Source organism: Equus przewalskii, chromosome 5 (genome assembly GCF_037783145.1).
Source record: "Equus przewalskii isolate Varuska chromosome 5, EquPr2, whole genome shotgun sequence".
Classification (NCBI taxonomy): domain Eukaryota; kingdom Metazoa; phylum Chordata; class Mammalia; order Perissodactyla; family Equidae; genus Equus; species Equus przewalskii.
Genome location: NC_091835.1, coordinates 81,908,215 through 81,924,597, shown reverse-complemented (window position 1 = coordinate 81,924,597; position 16,383 = coordinate 81,908,215). Strand labels below are relative to the sequence as shown.

General features: G+C 40.2%; 1 protein-coding gene across 12 annotated transcripts in view; it reads right to left on the bottom strand.

Moving 5' to 3' along the window:
- The window catches only part of MSRB3 (methionine sulfoxide reductase B3), a 157,755-nt gene that overhangs the window by 67,607 nt on the left and 73,765 nt on the right, over window positions 1–16,383 (bottom strand). For all 12 annotated transcript variants that reach the window (XM_070619677.1, XM_070619668.1, XM_070619667.1 and 9 more), the window contains one exon: window positions 10,386–10,414. In XM_070619677.1, coding sequence (XP_070475778.1) covers window positions 10,386–10,414 — 29 coding nt within the window. The remainder of the gene's footprint in view (window positions 1–10,385; window positions 10,415–16,383) is intronic.

The window sequence follows — 16,383 nt, the reverse complement described above, 5'->3', positions numbered from 1 at the left end:
GTTTTATTTGTTGCATAATGGTTAAGACTGCGGGCTCTGGAATCAGGCTGCTTACGATCAAATCCCAGTTCTGTCACTTACTAGTTACATGACTTGGGGCAAAATGTGCAACCTTCCTGTGCCTTGGTCTACTCCTTTATAAAGTGGGAATAATAACGCATGGCTTGTACAGATTAAATGAGTTTGTAAATATAAAGCACACAGTACAGTGCCTGCTACATAGTGAGCATAAAGTCAACGTTAGCAATTGTTGCTATTATTATTATCTACAGAGTTAGGTCCAAATTCTTTAACCTGTGGTCTCTAATAGACTCCCAACGATACCATTACTCCCCAACAAAAATCTTCCAGCTCTGGCAAGTTGGTTTACTTACTATTCCGCAACTATATTTTGCACCCTTGCCTCTGTGCCTGACTTTACATAGCTCTCTATTGGAAATTATCTCCCTCTTTATATCTATCCAAATTCTACCCTTCAAGAGCCAAGTTCTACCTCCAAGAAGGAACCTCCCAAACCAGTAACTGTAGCCTAAAGGAGCTCCCCTTCTTCTACGTTCCACGAGGGCCCTGTTCCTGGAACCACTCGTACTGTTCTGCACCCACAGATACCTTCGTGTGTGTGTACCTCATCTCTTCAGTCTGATCCTGGACTCCAAGAGGGCAGGAACTGTGTCATACTCATATATCCTCCGCCATGTCTTAAATGGAACAAGTGCTCTACGTGCACAGTCAATCTGACCGACTGACCACACAGAGTCAAAGTGAAAATGTCTACATCCTGGTTCAACGCATGAACAACAGCATTCTGGGCCTGAGAGGGTCAGAAACAGAGACTGCTCAGTAAACACAACTGCACGAGTGGTAGCCAGCTTTGGGCCAAAATCTGCATCCCGACTTATACTACTCAGTAATAACTCCTGGTATTTACAAGTAACATAAATAAATCTCAAAAACATTATATGGGGCAAAAGATACCACACACACACGAGTACATACTGTGTGATTCTATTTTATGGGAAGTTCAAGAACAGACCAATCTAGTCAATCGTGATTGAAGTCAAAGAGTGGTCGCTTCAGGGGAGTGGGGATTGATTGAAGGAAAATATGAGGGAACATTCTAGGGTAATAGAATTATTCTATATCTTGACCTTGGTCTATATCTTAATTTTAGGACGCTTGAAGTGATATGTTAAACCATTAAAATTTTAACGTGTGCCTCAATAACTAAGAAACATTTAAATTGTAAATTTTAAGTTCTAAAGTTGCAACACACGGTCTTCTGCTACAAGAAGTTAGAAACAGAGTCTTGAGCAATGGACTTGTATGTTTTACCCGCCCAATGGCAAAGCTATCTTTTATATGGGTGGATGGGTGGATGGAGGGATGAAGTTGAAGCCAAGGAAAGTTAACTTACATAAGGGCTCACTGGCCAGGATCATCCCTATTTTGAGATAGATAATTACTTAAACTCATGAAGCTAAACATTCAATTGGTCTGCTTCCCTTTGTTCTTATTCTGTGCTCAACAGAGCAAGCTTCTGGTTAAGACCTGACTCCCCATGCAGGTCTGCCTTTAAGATGATAATATGCTGCAGTAAGGAAATTTCAGTCCCAAGATGAATGATCCCAAACAGATTGGGCAAATTGATAAAGTGGGTTCTTATGTGATTTTGTGAATCATATATTTTGACTCCTTACAGAGAAAGAAGACACTGATCATGTAGATGTAAGTATTCTGAGCCAGGAGGAAATTATATTTCTCACTGTAAACAAATATACTGGCATCCTAGCTTCATCCATCAACCGTCTGGGTTTGTCAACATGAGTCCTTCCCTGAGAGATGCTGAAACATCTACGTTTCTGAGCCTGAAAGTTTAAGACCAGATACTAAAACACAGAAATTCACCAAGGCAATTAATGTTATCTGTGAGGCCTCTTGGGAAAGTGCCAGCAACCTTCTCAATGGTCTACTAACGGCCTCATTGTAATCATATATAAATCTGTACTACATTTTATATTTTCAAGGCATGTTTATAATTATATTATCATGTTTAATTTGAGAAAAAATAAATTTTATAATTTATAGTGTATAACATTTGCTAAATACAGTAATTATAGAAAAACAAAATGCTAATAATAGAAAAATTAAAATAAAAACAAAAATTGCTCATTAAAATATCTATCTCATGATCTAATAAAAAGAACAGTCTTTGCAACTTGGAGATCTGAAGTCCGATCCCAGATTGGCCACCTACTAGCTGTGTGACCTTAAGCAAGTCACTTAACCTTTCTGTATCTCAGTTCTTTCACTGGTAAAAATATCCCTGTGTCTCTTACTAAGATTTTTGTGAATCTCAAACTTGGTAGGATTTATCAAAGCACTTTTTAAATGGAAAAGCATTATACAAATATTTTCATCATCACATATCGATTAATATCACATCTGAAGTTAGGTTCACCAAGTCATGAGATTATAAGAAGGAATTGGATCCACTTGAACAATGTAATCACTGTAACTCTCTAAATACGTTTACTAAGTAACTGTTCTGAGAACACGTTCTGACGTGGCAGATTCTACGCTGGCCCCAATCCCCTCCCCTTCCTATCTCCCTTACCATATGACTCGGCAGTTCTTCCCACTAGAGGGAAGAGAGAATATTTACATCTGCAGCCTCAGTGCTAAGGACAGAGTCCTTCCCAACTTCTTTACTTTGAGCTTGGTCATGTGACTTGCTTGACCAATGGGATGCTAGCAGACCTGATGCAAACAGAGGCTTGAAATGAGCTTGCATACTTGGGCATGCCCTCTTCTCTTTCATCATCAATGACAAGACTTGTGGAGCGGACCTGGACCCAACCTGTAACCAGCCTATGTCGGCCAACTCCGAACCAACCCACAGACACGTGGGCACAATTAACTTAGTGTTGTTTTAAGTTGCTGCTTTTTAAGGTGTCCTGTTGCTCTGTATTATTGTGACAATTACTAACTTATAGGCTCGGTAACGACACAGAACATAGTATACTATATTTGTATGATCCTTAATTTAAAAGATCATCTTCAGGTTAGATAATGTAATCCCTAGACATTCATTTTGTCATTTATCCAGCATAGTCAATGAGTACCAACTATTTGCCAGGGAGTATTCTAGGCACTGGGCTAGTCAGGTATGTAACACCAGCTGTCATAATAAACAATGGCAAAATCTCAGAGGCTTATTACAATAACAGTTCATTTTCCTCTACATAAAGGCCAGTGAAGATGTTCTTGGATGAAAGCCTCTCCTGAGTGGATCTCTTCCAAGTATCACTCGAGATCCAAACTCCCTCCATATTGTGATGCCATCATGTTCAACATGTACCTCTGATGTAGCCTCAGAAGAGGAAGAGAGATGTGGGAAAGCATCTTGGATATGTAATCCCTTTCGCCCAGAAATGACACACACTCCACCAGGAGAATTAGTCATATGTCCCCACACAGGTGCAAAGGGGCTGGAAGTTGAAATCTCTGGCCAAGTAGCCACTTCCCAGCAACAACTCCACACTAGGAAAGGGGAGAATAAATCTTTGGTAGTTAGTTAAGCATTTCTGTCACAATTAGAGGACATTGTTGGTGAATAAGTCATGGTTCTTGTCTTCAAGAAATTCACAGAGTTGGAGAGAAAGAAGAGATCCATACAGATAATTATAGCAGATGAGAAATGCTATGATAAATGTAAGTACAAGACCCAAGGTTTGCACAGAGAAGGGATGAGTAACTGCTGGGAAGGTGTTAAGGAGGGCTATATTTAACTGAGGGGACAATGCATGAGCTGAGCCTTAAAGGATAAATAGAATCTTGCCAGACAGATGGGGCAGCAGGGGAAGATGCCGAGTGGAGAAAACAGAGGTTTACATCATGTAATGGCTCAGAGCTTCTTTCCTTACACGGCTAGGGGGTGGTGCTGAGGGCAAGAGCAAAGGTCTGGAAAGCACTGGTATTTGCAGGTGGTCAAACAACTTCTTGCCTCACATATGAAATTGGAATAATATAAGTTTCCCATTTAGAGCAGCCTTCATTTCCCTGAGCACTGCTTTGGAACAACGTTCTCTACAAGGAGACAAGTGCGACACATGACCCATGCAAGATGGCTAGAACCAGAAAATATGGAGCACGTGGTACTGACAACACAGGGGTGGAGATACCTAAGGAGGAGGATTCAGGTAAAAGACCATGGAATGATAGACCCTCTCTCCTCTCAAAGTCCTTGTCATATAAAATAGAGACCAAATAATAATATAAATCATGAATCAGGTTAATCTAATAAATATGCATCAAATCCTTTACATTGCAGAGAATATAGTTTTCAAATCACCCACAGAAGAGTCACAAAAATTAAATACATATCAGGCCAAAAGATAAAGCTTTAACAAGTACCGAATAATAGACAGATTGAAAAGTCGTAAGGCCACATGCTTTGACCATGAGGCAATGAAACTGAAAATTACTAACGAGAGTAGAAAGTAGAAAATTTGGAAACTTAAAAACACTTTCCTAAATAAGCATGTGTCCAAAAGAAAATCAAAGCTGCAACTATTTAAAATACAATATAAAAAAATCTCTGGGATTCAGCTAAAGCTTTAATGAAGGAAATTCATAGCTTTAAATTCTCTAATTCTAAATAGAAGGAAAGAAAATACAAAATTTAAGTATGTGACATAATAGTACACATGAAATCCAAGAAAACCAATGGGAAATTATTAGCAGTAAGGAAAGATTTCATTTAGATCTTGCTGATCCAACACCTCTGCACTCAGACACTAGGCCTTGCTGCCTCCTGGTCTTTAAATCGGTTTATAAAAGGAGACGAAGTGCTATGTCCCCTACCAGCTTCTACACACTCCAGTAAGATTGTTATAGAGAAGGCTGCCTGATTTTTTCAGGCCAACCTTGAACAGGATCCAGTAAGAGAACAAACAAAATAAATAAATAGAAATGAAGAAGAGAACAGTATTCGCAAAGATTTTTTGTTGTTCTAAGTTAATCTCTTTTAATGATAATCAAACGTGAAATGTCACTCCTTATTAAAAGCAATAAAGAAACTACACACTAATCATTAGCGTTGTTAGGCTGTTCTCTGAAACGTCAAAGTGGAAAACAAAGCAATATGGTTTGACCAAAGTAGAGAAAGCTGAATTTGTCCAAACCTAAAATAAATTAGCTTCTATTTAAATATCAAGAGTTCCTCAACTCACCATCTGGGTCTAAATTTAACCTTGTTAGCCTTTCTCAGCTAAATATGCAAAGAAAGCCATGTGAATTTGTATAATGGACCAACTAGCTGCAAGATTCCATGAGAGAAGGGATTGTATCCACACTGTTCACAGCTATGACCTCAGCATCTGGCATCTACTATGTCTAATAAATATATGTTTAATGAATGAATAGATGCATAGTCAATATTTTTCTTATGTCTATGAATGAGTGACGTCCAAAGGCAGATATCAATACTCTCATAGAGACTTATATTTTATTTCCTTGTTCCTTCTTGTTATGAGACCTTCAAAAACAAGAAATTTAAAATGACAAAATTGATTCGTAGCAGCTAAAAAGTATTGTCGACGTAGTCTCACATTTATAAGATCTGAAAATGTTTTCCTTATTAATACTTCTTGAGAAAGGCTTACTGTGTTAGGCAGATTGTCTCATTTGCTAATAAGCTTTCCAAACTCTGGTTCCACTATATTCAAATTCCTCATTTCCCTTCAACTTAGTGACCACCATTAACAGCCCACTCTATTTTTCACTGCCCTTATGTTTTTGCCTCAAGCTTTAACTGATTATATTCTTTGATTTCCTTACCCTGCTGTAGATTCCTTTTTAACTACAGATCTTAAAAGCGACACTAGCTGCTTTTTGTTCCTTCGGGGTTTTTTTTTTTTTTTTTTCCCTGCGGGATAATTATATTCTGTTGTGCCTTTTATTACCCTGTCTTTTAGGATCTCCTAACCTTGTACGCTCTTGGGCTTTATTTAATAGCGAGCTCCCTCCTCCACTCTCCCACTAAACCATGCTCATTAGGTTGCCTAATCCTCCATAATTTGCTTTCATGAAATCTTATACCTTTGAGTTGCTGTGTTCTATGAGCCCATTTCCTTAGTATTGCCCTTCCAAGCAGCCCAGAATCAATGAGCACTAAACATAAGCTTATTCACTTTCTCAGCCAACATGACTCTACAGAAAAAAAAAAAAAATCCTTGTTTTGAATATTTATGGACCATGAAACTATACCATTTAACTTGGTATTTCATTTTCTCACCCAAACATTGCCTGAGAAGGTTAGGAGCAAAGAATTAGACTCCAGCAGTCCTTAACGTATAGTTATTAATTTACAGGCTTCAGGTTCTTCTGGGTCAGAAAACCATTCTATTTTAACAGAGCAGAAATAACAATATCCTAATGTTACATTGCAACTGGTAAATTCCAACTATATCTTTGCCTTATACCCAAAATTCAGGAGAAGAGAAAAACATCTTTTTTTGGTTACTCTGCAAGAGCTCTGCTTTTCCCAGTGGGTCAGTTTGAAGAAGCGCACGTTCTTGAAATGTGACCACACAGCCAACTCCAGTCTTTTCAGCAGTTCGCCCTCTGCCTTCTCTTCCATTCTACTCGTCACTAGCATCTTTGCTCATGGGTATGGACAGAAAGGCCAAGAGAGCAGATATTTTGTTTTTCGTTTTTCACTTTCTAGGGACTTTGATTGAATTTTTTTAAAAAATCAACTTGGTAGTGAAGGGAAAGAGTTAATGAAGCTTCCAAACTAGCTTATTCAAGCAACGTTTACACTTCAACCCTGTGCATGTTCACTTGTGATCCTGCCCATCCAGATGACAGAAAGCAAAGCCAGTAAGTTCCTTATTTAATTGGTTTGCATCCACACATTGCCCTCCAGGGCTCTGTTTACACAGCCTATCATACAGTATGCTCCACAGTTCTCTGCCTCTTTCAAAAGCATGCTTCTCCTGAGATTTGATATATGGCTTTCATGTTTAATCACTACATTAAACTCAATGCTCTGCTTCCTCCAGCATCAACCAACTTCCCTTCTTGGGAGGCGGGGAGAAGAGCACAGCTTCTCGCTCCTTCTGAACATAAAAGGAAGTCTGTTTTACTCTATTAGTAAAATCACCAACTACGCACGATCGTAGGAAGCAACACGACTACATCAACTGGGAAACAGTATTAAAATAGAAACCTTCAAACTCCTTTAGGAGGGAGGTAGGCTGATGGCTCTCAGTTGGCAAAGCCGAAAGCATTAGGTGATTGAGTTATAAACCAACAGAGATAGAGATTAATCCGTGTATAACTCAGTACAGAGAGGGTACATCGAGACAGCAGCTAAAGTTTTAATCAAATTATCCTTGAGGATAGAACATTCCTGGGGTTCTCAGATGACAATGCATTCAGTACCTCTGCCTTCTGGTTGAAGGTTTTCCTAACCTTCACCACAAAGAGAACTTTGAACATCTCTTTACCTGAACGTGGACATGGTAACGCCACGATCCTTTTCAAACGAATCTGTATGTAACCCAAATTTCTGAAGTAGACAAAAACCTCAAAAAATTACCTGACCTCCTTCAATAAGTCAAGAAAATCTATAATTTTCAGGTTTTAAAAAAACACATGAAATGCCTGTATTTTACTTTATTTCAAGCAGAAAAAGTGAAACAAATATGGCAAATTATGAACAGTAAAATCTAGATAATGGATATGTGGGCATTCATTATACCATACTCTCTACTTCTACACATAGTTGGAATTTTCCTTATGAAAAATGTTTTTGAAACTTGAAAAACACACAAAGAAATTGTTTATGAATTTGCTTTCATAGAGAAAAGAACTGACACAAATTTGATAAGAAAAAATTTAAGTCACGTTCTAGGTGGATCATTTCGGTGTCTGCATATTTGACAACTGACCCTTTTCACCATGTGCTGACAACGAAAACTCTCCTCCCCCCAGTCTCACGCCACAGCCTGAAACTCATTTACACAAACTGCAAATGTGCAGTAAGCTCTGTGTAAGTTGGGTTCTTCACTTGAAATATACGTACATATAAAATTTTACTTTGAAATCCTTTCCTTTCTAACTAGTCATTGATCACAGTATTTATTTTTTAAGAGTTTTTTTTCCTTAGTAAGACAGGCATCTTCCTTCATTTGAAACTCTTACTTTGTCAGGAACACAGTGACAGCCGTATACAACATTAAACAGAGCTAGTTTACTTTCTGTACTTGATGAACAATAGAAAACCTGAACCCATTAAAGTCATACATTTAATTGTTCCAATATGCTAAGTTATTTCAAAATTTGCATGATACAGAACGCCAAAGAGTATATTTCTAGCTTCCTTTGTCGTGATTCCCTCACTCAAGAGGAAGCTAAAAGAAGTTATAAGAAAAAATAATTACCTGTTTCTTAATATGAAACCATCTGAATTCTTTCCACAACATATTTAAGTTCAAAATTAAAAGACTAAATAAACTTTTAACCAGTACTCCCCATAAGAGTTTCGAGAGGACAGAACTCCCCAGTTTTCAAAGACAGGCAGATGGTGTCCATGACAGACATTAAAAAAAAATTAGGACTTGGAAAAAATAAGAAACATGGACAAAATCTTTGGTCACAAGAGTGAAAGATGTATGCCGGTACAGATGTTATAACTATTTTCATGATAAATACTAACCTACACTACAGGAATTTAGCAGCACACTTTAATTTGGATTTGAAAATTTAACATAAATTTTCTGACTTTGACAATAGCTGCCTAATATTTCAGTTCTGTACACTACTTCCAGGTTTTACCTTCAAAATGAATCTAATAGACTTTTTCATTTTAAAAAGCTGTATTCCAGATCTGTCGCCTAAAACCAGTTTCTGATTTGATGTTTTGGCAAGTAAATCAGATCATAACAAAGTGGGCTCTTAATAAATATTTGGCGACTGACTGGCAAGGATAAAAAGACATGCAATTTTTGTGTAAAAATTCATTCTCCATCAATTTTATTCGTTTATTTTTATTATACTTATTAAAGATTTTAACTATTAAAAAAAGGCAAAGTATTAAAAAAGACTTTCACCCTATTCTGAGTCACCTCTTACTAATCAACAAAAAAGTCAAATGGTTGATGCAATGTCACCATGTCAAACGGTTGACACAATGTCACCATGCCTTCAGTCTCCACACAGTCAATACTGTTATCCAGGATGCTCATCTTATACTATCACTGTCACACCTGATTCAGAAGCCCAAGAACACACAGAATGGAAAGACTTCTAGAATCACAGTTCTCAAATTAGGCAACATTGTTAACTCAAATTTACGAACTTCATATTTAAAGAGTCTCACCAAGTTGGAGAAATTCATAAAGCTATACAATAAAAGAAAGGTGAAGCTTTTGCAGAAGAAAAGCATGTCGGCTCCTTAATACCACTGTAACAAAGAATGCATAGTCCTTAGTTCTTTCGTGAACATCATAAACAAAAACACTTTTTTTAAGTTAAAAATGTAATGGAGTTCAAAGCAGAGTAAGAATGTTACTTTTAAATTTAAAAGTGATACATTTTTCTGCAAATTATTTTCTCCTGGAATTGAAAATTAATGTTTATTGATCTATTAACAGTTCACCAAAGGGCATAATTCATTTGTACCAAACATGAAGCAAATTTTTGTGCTTTACTTGCAAACACCATCAGAAACTCTGAAGCATATAAATCTCAGCAAGTGACATAAAGACAGAGTCAAACTTAAGGATTACATGGCTACATTCATGCTTAATGAGAAGAAAACAGCTAATGAGGCCGATATGCCACGGTTTGTGAGAATGAGAATTTTGTCTTGATAGATACAAAATAATGGCTTAAGGTGACCTTGATCTTCCGTTACCCCCCCCAACAAAACACATTTTTAAAAAGACTAATAAGTCATACACAAATTTCTATTGGCTAACACTCTTTATACTTGGCTGGGTTAAACGTATCTATTACCCACGTTTGATGACAAGTCACTTGCAGAGAATCTTCACATCACTCAGGATACTTTGTCCACTGAGAGAGTGATATTCTATTTGAGCAATGAGTACACACAACCCCCACCTCTGCCTCTCAAATGAAGCTCTGCAGACATGGAGCATTTAATGCTTATTGCAGAACTATCAAGAATCCCAAAGTGAACGTCTCAAGTTATGAGTCCACGCAGCCAACAGCCCTGCTTTGAGGTGGGGTTCAGGTTCTGAAAAGAGGCTGCCTAGTCTGTTTAAAATCAAAATGGTTCTTGATCTGATGAATTACTCCTCAGAGAATAATGTAAATAAAATATACTCAGAATAACATTATTAATGTAAACATACCTGAACCGGAGTCAAATTTGGTTTCTGACCTGCAAAGGCAAAGAAATTTTTTACAATATAATAGCTGCTTGTTAAAGAACAACTGTTATTTTATGGAGGAAAAAAGAGGCAATACTTATAGATTTCAGTACATTGGTCAACAAGTAAAATAGCCTTTTAAAATGTAAATACATATTTACTTAAATCATTTCAAATGCATGCATTACCTAGGCATGCACATATCCATTGAGATAGCACAGTATGGGAAAGACATTAACGTGTTAGCTTGTTTTTGAGAGAAAGAGGATAAATTATGTAAAAAAAAAAAAAAGCACCCAATCTCTACAGATCAACTTGTTTCAGTAATATAATAAAGCAATAAAAAACCTCAAATTTAAAATTATCCTCTTTACTTATTATTAAAGATTTTCAATTATTCAACACCAAGTAATTTTTCACTGAGTTCTTCACAGAGTAAATGAACCTAGTAACCCCATACATTTAATAAGAAGGAGAAAAAAAATCTGAGCCCTTGTGGGAACATTATGTTTCAGATATAGGTTAATACTGGTTGTAAATTCAGAAGCCTTTGAAGCTCTCAGTTCGGCTGTGGGAAAACTTCTGTTGGGTAATTACTCTCAAGATGCTGCTGATGTGCTGTCAAGCAGAATTAACCCTGTGACTAGGCCGAGCTACACAAGCTACTATAAGACAGCATTGTCTATATCTAGCTCCCAAACCAATTAGTGGGCATGCTCCAGTCGGATTTATATCACACATTAACAATCAATAGTATATATGCTCACAGCTGCCACAGCAAGATACAAGAACCCACCAGCAGGAGTCCTGTTAAAGGATGTTACATTGACAGAGAAGATTTTTTTCCTGGGGAAATGTAGTTAACTAAGTGGGAAAGGAGATTTCTTTGAAATTATGCCAGGGTACCAAAGCACTTTTAGAAGCGGTGGCTTTTTTAACCTAAATTAGCTTCGGGAGAAGTCATCAAAGGGGCAAGGGGAAGGAGAAGCAAGAAGCAGTTTCCTGTCATAAAAATTCAGCTTCTCAAACATTCCCAAATAAAGTTTCACCTGATGCTTAAACAACGTCAATAATTGTAACAACAGAAGTCAGTATTACAATCCTGTTTATCATAACCATCACTGTAACCCAGGTCCACATTTTCCCAAGACCCAGCCCCACCCAGTCCTCACCTCCATCCTTCTCTTAGATGTCCCTGACTCCTCCTTCAAGGTGCAAACCCACTGTCACTTTGTGTCCTCTCTCCTGTTCTGGAAAGCCTTGTCTTGCACCCTCTTCTTAGTTTCCAGCATCCCTGAGCATAGCTCTGAATGGCACTTGCCACACGCGGTCCTGCTGGTGTCCCTGCACTTCCTCCCCACTCACTATGCCTCATGAACCTCCGAGGCCAGCGCCTACAGAGTGCCTGCGGTTTGTACTCCACAGCTGTCTGTTGAGGGAAACTCCTGCCTCCACCGCATCCTCATTTCCTTCTCACCTGTAGGAGAGGAGTTCTTCCTTCTGTCTAAGGCTCCCTCTACTCGCGTCCTAAAATGCACTCTCTCATCTCCCCTGAAACCGGGCTGGATCAAGTACTCCTTCTCTCTCCCATATCTGGGCCTCCCCAGCTTTCCCCTCCACTTTGCAGAGAAGCACCCCCAAATTCAATAAAAGCCCTCCTTCAAATCCGCACCCTGCTCTTGTTATCCTCTTTCTTCCTGGCTTTACAAACAAGTTCATTGAAATGACAGAGTATATCCTATATTGTGAGTCTTCCTTTCCTGACCGCCCAGCATGTTCACACTGCAGCAGCAGGATCTGTCCTTGCTAAGGGTCATCAGCGGTGTCCTCCTGCTAAATCCCAAAGCCCAGTTACAGCCCCTCTGCCACGAAAGTTCTCTCCAGCCGACCACGAGACCACCTCAGCGTTGCACTGCAACCTCAAATGCCACTTGTACGAAGCTGCATTCATTTTCTTTTCCTTTAAATATAATCCTCCTGCTACATTCCCCATCATTTAAGTTGGAAATCATGACGTTATTCTCGTTTTCTTCTGAACCTCCAATATCTGATTAGTCACCAGGACCTGTTCAATCTACAACCTTCCCCTCCTCGCCATCCTCACTCTTACCTCTTGAGGCCTACCTTTGGCTCAGTAATCTCATAACCAGTATCCCCCTCTCCCTGCCAATCCATCATCTAATCAGCCACCAGATGTTTCCAGAACACTGATCAGATCACATTACCACCACCCCAACAACCGGAGCAGAGTTTTCCAAACTTAGGTCACAAGCTGACCCATTAGTGGATTATCAAATTAATTTAGTGGATTACAACCAGGATTTTTTAAACACTGAAATAGAACGGAAAAAAAGATAGAATGCACTTCATATACTGACGGCATGTGCAGTTTTGTGAAACTTTTAGGAATACGTACATGCATTTGTATTCGTGTGTGCGCGCATGTTCACACATGTGTGTACTGGGCTGTACTGCCCTTACAAGTGAGCCTGAAGCCTCCACTCCAGCCTTCCTCTGGGTGCGCCCTCCTCTCCACCAGGCGAGGGGTCCCCTCTTCTATCTGAAGCTCCCAGCAGCAGGGTCCCCTGCATTCTCTGGCCAACAGCCCACTGGGCCCTTTCTTCAGGGCGGGTTGTGCTGCCCCCCACGGTGGGGGAGGGGGGCCAAAGGCTGTTACTTGAAGGAGGGAGCTTGGACCTGAGGGCAGAAGAAAGGGGACGAGAGGGCAGGGCAAGATGCTCTCCTTACTCTCCCCATTCCTGCTCAGAGAACCCTTAGTTCCAACCCTCCTGGGAGAGTGGGGGGCCGGGAGCAGCTGGGGACGAGAGGGCAGGGCAAGATGCTCTCCTTACTCTCCCCATTCCTGCTCAGAGAACCCTTAGTTCCAACCCTCCTGGGAGAGTGGGGGGCCGGGAGCAGCTGGGGACGAGAGGGTGCCCCCTGGACCAGACTGGTGCGGCTCAATGGCCTTGGAACTCAGTGCCTGGCTGGTGGGGACAGGAAGAGGCGATGGGCAGGAGAGAAAGAGCCGCCCCCAGTAAAGAAGAAAAGAGGGGGGGCCACTGGAGGGACGGCTGCAGGGCCCCGTCCCCCCACCCCCCCATGTGGCCCAGTCGCCAGTCCCTGCAGCTCAGTAGGCTGAATGACAGTCTTTCCGTGAAAGACCAAATTAGTTTTAAATTTGCACTATCCTCAGTTATTTGGTATCAATGGTTTTACACACGGCTTTCATTGTTTTTGTTCACAGTACATCTGTCAAGGGTAAGTTGGTATGTCCTTTCTAACGGTTTATTGCCTTGATTTACAACTTTTAAATAATTAGCTATATTGTATCCCCATTTGTCCTCTTGCCCAGGCCCCGCAATTGTTAGGACCAGGCCTGGTATTAAGCCATCACGCAAAAAGGTCTGTCTTACTATGGGTCATAGACAAAAAAGTTGAAAAGCTTAGTGACCTGGCGACATTCGGTGCACAGCGCCGGAGCGAGGGGCCCACCGAGATCCGGTTCTTCAGCGCCGTCTCTAACCCCCCAACCACGCCGTCTCTAACCCCCCAACCACGCCGTCTCTAACCCCCAGCCACGCCGCCTCTAACCCCCCCAGCCACGCCGTCTCTAACCCCCCAACCACGCCATCTCCCTCCCTGTCTCCAAAGCCAGCTATTGCCGTGTTCTTTCACGGCCTGCATCCGTATCCTCAGCTAGAATCCCGTCCCCCACTCACCGCTGGCAAACCTTGACTCAACGGGACTCCCCGCCGTCCCCCGGCCCCCCCGCTGCCCCCTCACCGCCCAGAGCGCCCCGCTCGCCCTCCGCTCCGCGCCGCCCCGCACGGCGAGGCCCACACGGCCATCCCGCACCACGTGGCCGCACGAGGCCCAGCGAGGCGAGGCTGGGTCCCAGCCATCTTCAGATTCCCAACACTGCACGCAGGACCTGGCACTGAAGAGTTATTAAAAACCTGTAGTAGGGATTAACAGGCGAACAAATGACTCTGTACATTAACAGAAAGCCAAAGCAAGACACAGTGATCAAAAACTCCATAAAATGCCTCTTTTGAGATACAAAAAATCGTATCTGAAAACTTGTATTCCTCAGACCATCTTATTTTCTCCAAGGATAGCTGGTCAATGTGTAAAATATACACATAGAGTACAGAGGAAATATCTTCACAAACTAATGAATGACCCTAGCTATCAGTTAAAAATATAAAGGAATATTTTCAGAATTCTCACAGTAATGAAACTTAAAAAAAACACAGCTACTCTATTAATAATTAAAACATAGTAATGAAAGTTAATACTGTCAGTTTGCGGGGCAGGGAAATTGGTCCTATAGTATACATTAATTCGGATTTCTGTCAGATTTTATACACACATCCATACACAGGGACACAAAGGCCTCTTCCATGATACTATGGACGATGAGCATCTCTACTCATAAACTATCTCTAAGAAAGTAAGTAAAATAGAGATGGGAACCAACAAATGGCAAGTGCAGAAAAGGAATTCACATGTAGCAGAGACCACACAAGAAAGGCAAAGAGGGATGTCCATTCACTCAGTCCAAACGCGTTTGCCCTGTGCTCACCTTCAGTTGCATGCTGTGCCAGATGGGAGGGGCACGAAAATGCATCAAGTGAGGTTAAATGGGTGCAAGAGGAACAGATAGAATTGTGTCTCCACGGACACCCATTTCACCCCTTGATTTCATACTCACATCTCAGCTGAAAACTATTCAACTAGTTCCTCTGGGAATCGCCAAAAGATGGTGAACATAGTACAGACTGTTACCGTCTTCCAATACCCATTCTCCCTTTTTATTTTAGAAATAGAATCTCTCAGTTTTAGATGGCTGCCTGGGTAAGACAATTTTTCCACAATATTTCCTACTTCTTTTGTAGCTCATTGTGACCATGTGACTAAATTCTTGCCAAAAGAATGCAAGCAGAAGTAATGTGTATAACATCTGAGTTATGCCTTTAAAGGGAATGACTGCACCCCTCCCCTTCTTCCTCTCTTCTTCCCACTGGCTGGAATGTAGATGTGATTTCAGGAGCTAAAGCAGCCATTCTTAGATCATGAGAGAGAAGCTGATATTAAAGCAACAGTCTTTGGCTGCCCTTGGGCTAAAGGTGCGCACACACTGGTAGCACCATCTCAATCCCAAACTGTTACCATGTTGAAGCCGCTATCATTTTGGAGTCTTGTCAGAGCAGCTGTAACAGTACTGCCACATTAATAAAGGCTTAAACTAAAACTTCCACATTTTTAAACCTAAAAAGGTTTTATGAATTTAAGAACCATAAAAGGTAGATGCTAGGAGAATTTAAGTTATCATTATTACTTTTTAAATAATTAAAAGATACAATATATACATTCTTTTGAGAATAGAGTTGCAGATTTTCAAAAGAGGGCAGTTTTAGTCATTGGTTAGAATTCTCTAGTCCTGGACAAATCTATAAAACTACAAATTTATGAAACTACTACAAATCTATAAAACTACCAGTGTCCATGAAAGTTGTATGTGCATTGGAGTCAAAAGCTTTTATTTATTTTATTATTTTTTAAAATTTTATTTTCTTTTATGAGGAACCCACAAAGTCTCAGAGGACACTGCTTTTTGCTTAGTGTTCCATTGTATTAAAAATTTAAACATGGGAACCGTGTAAGTATGAACCACAGGTTAATGAAAGGTTTCAGACGACGTGGAGAAGAGGGAAGGTGCTGTTCTTACTGTTTTCAGTACTGCTGTCAATCAAAGAGCCCAGCCACAGACAGTCATTAGAGGGAAGCAGTAGGAATGACAAACTGGGTTTTGCTTATAAGCACACTATATATGGCAACTCCATAACAAGCAGTTTCTAGGACACTCCAAGCCAAATAACCTGTCCTGTTGTCCCCTTAAAGCCTGGAAATTTTCAGAAATTCCAATCTTTCAGGATCCTACTTATAAGCGTAAGAATTTCTTCTTCCTCCTACA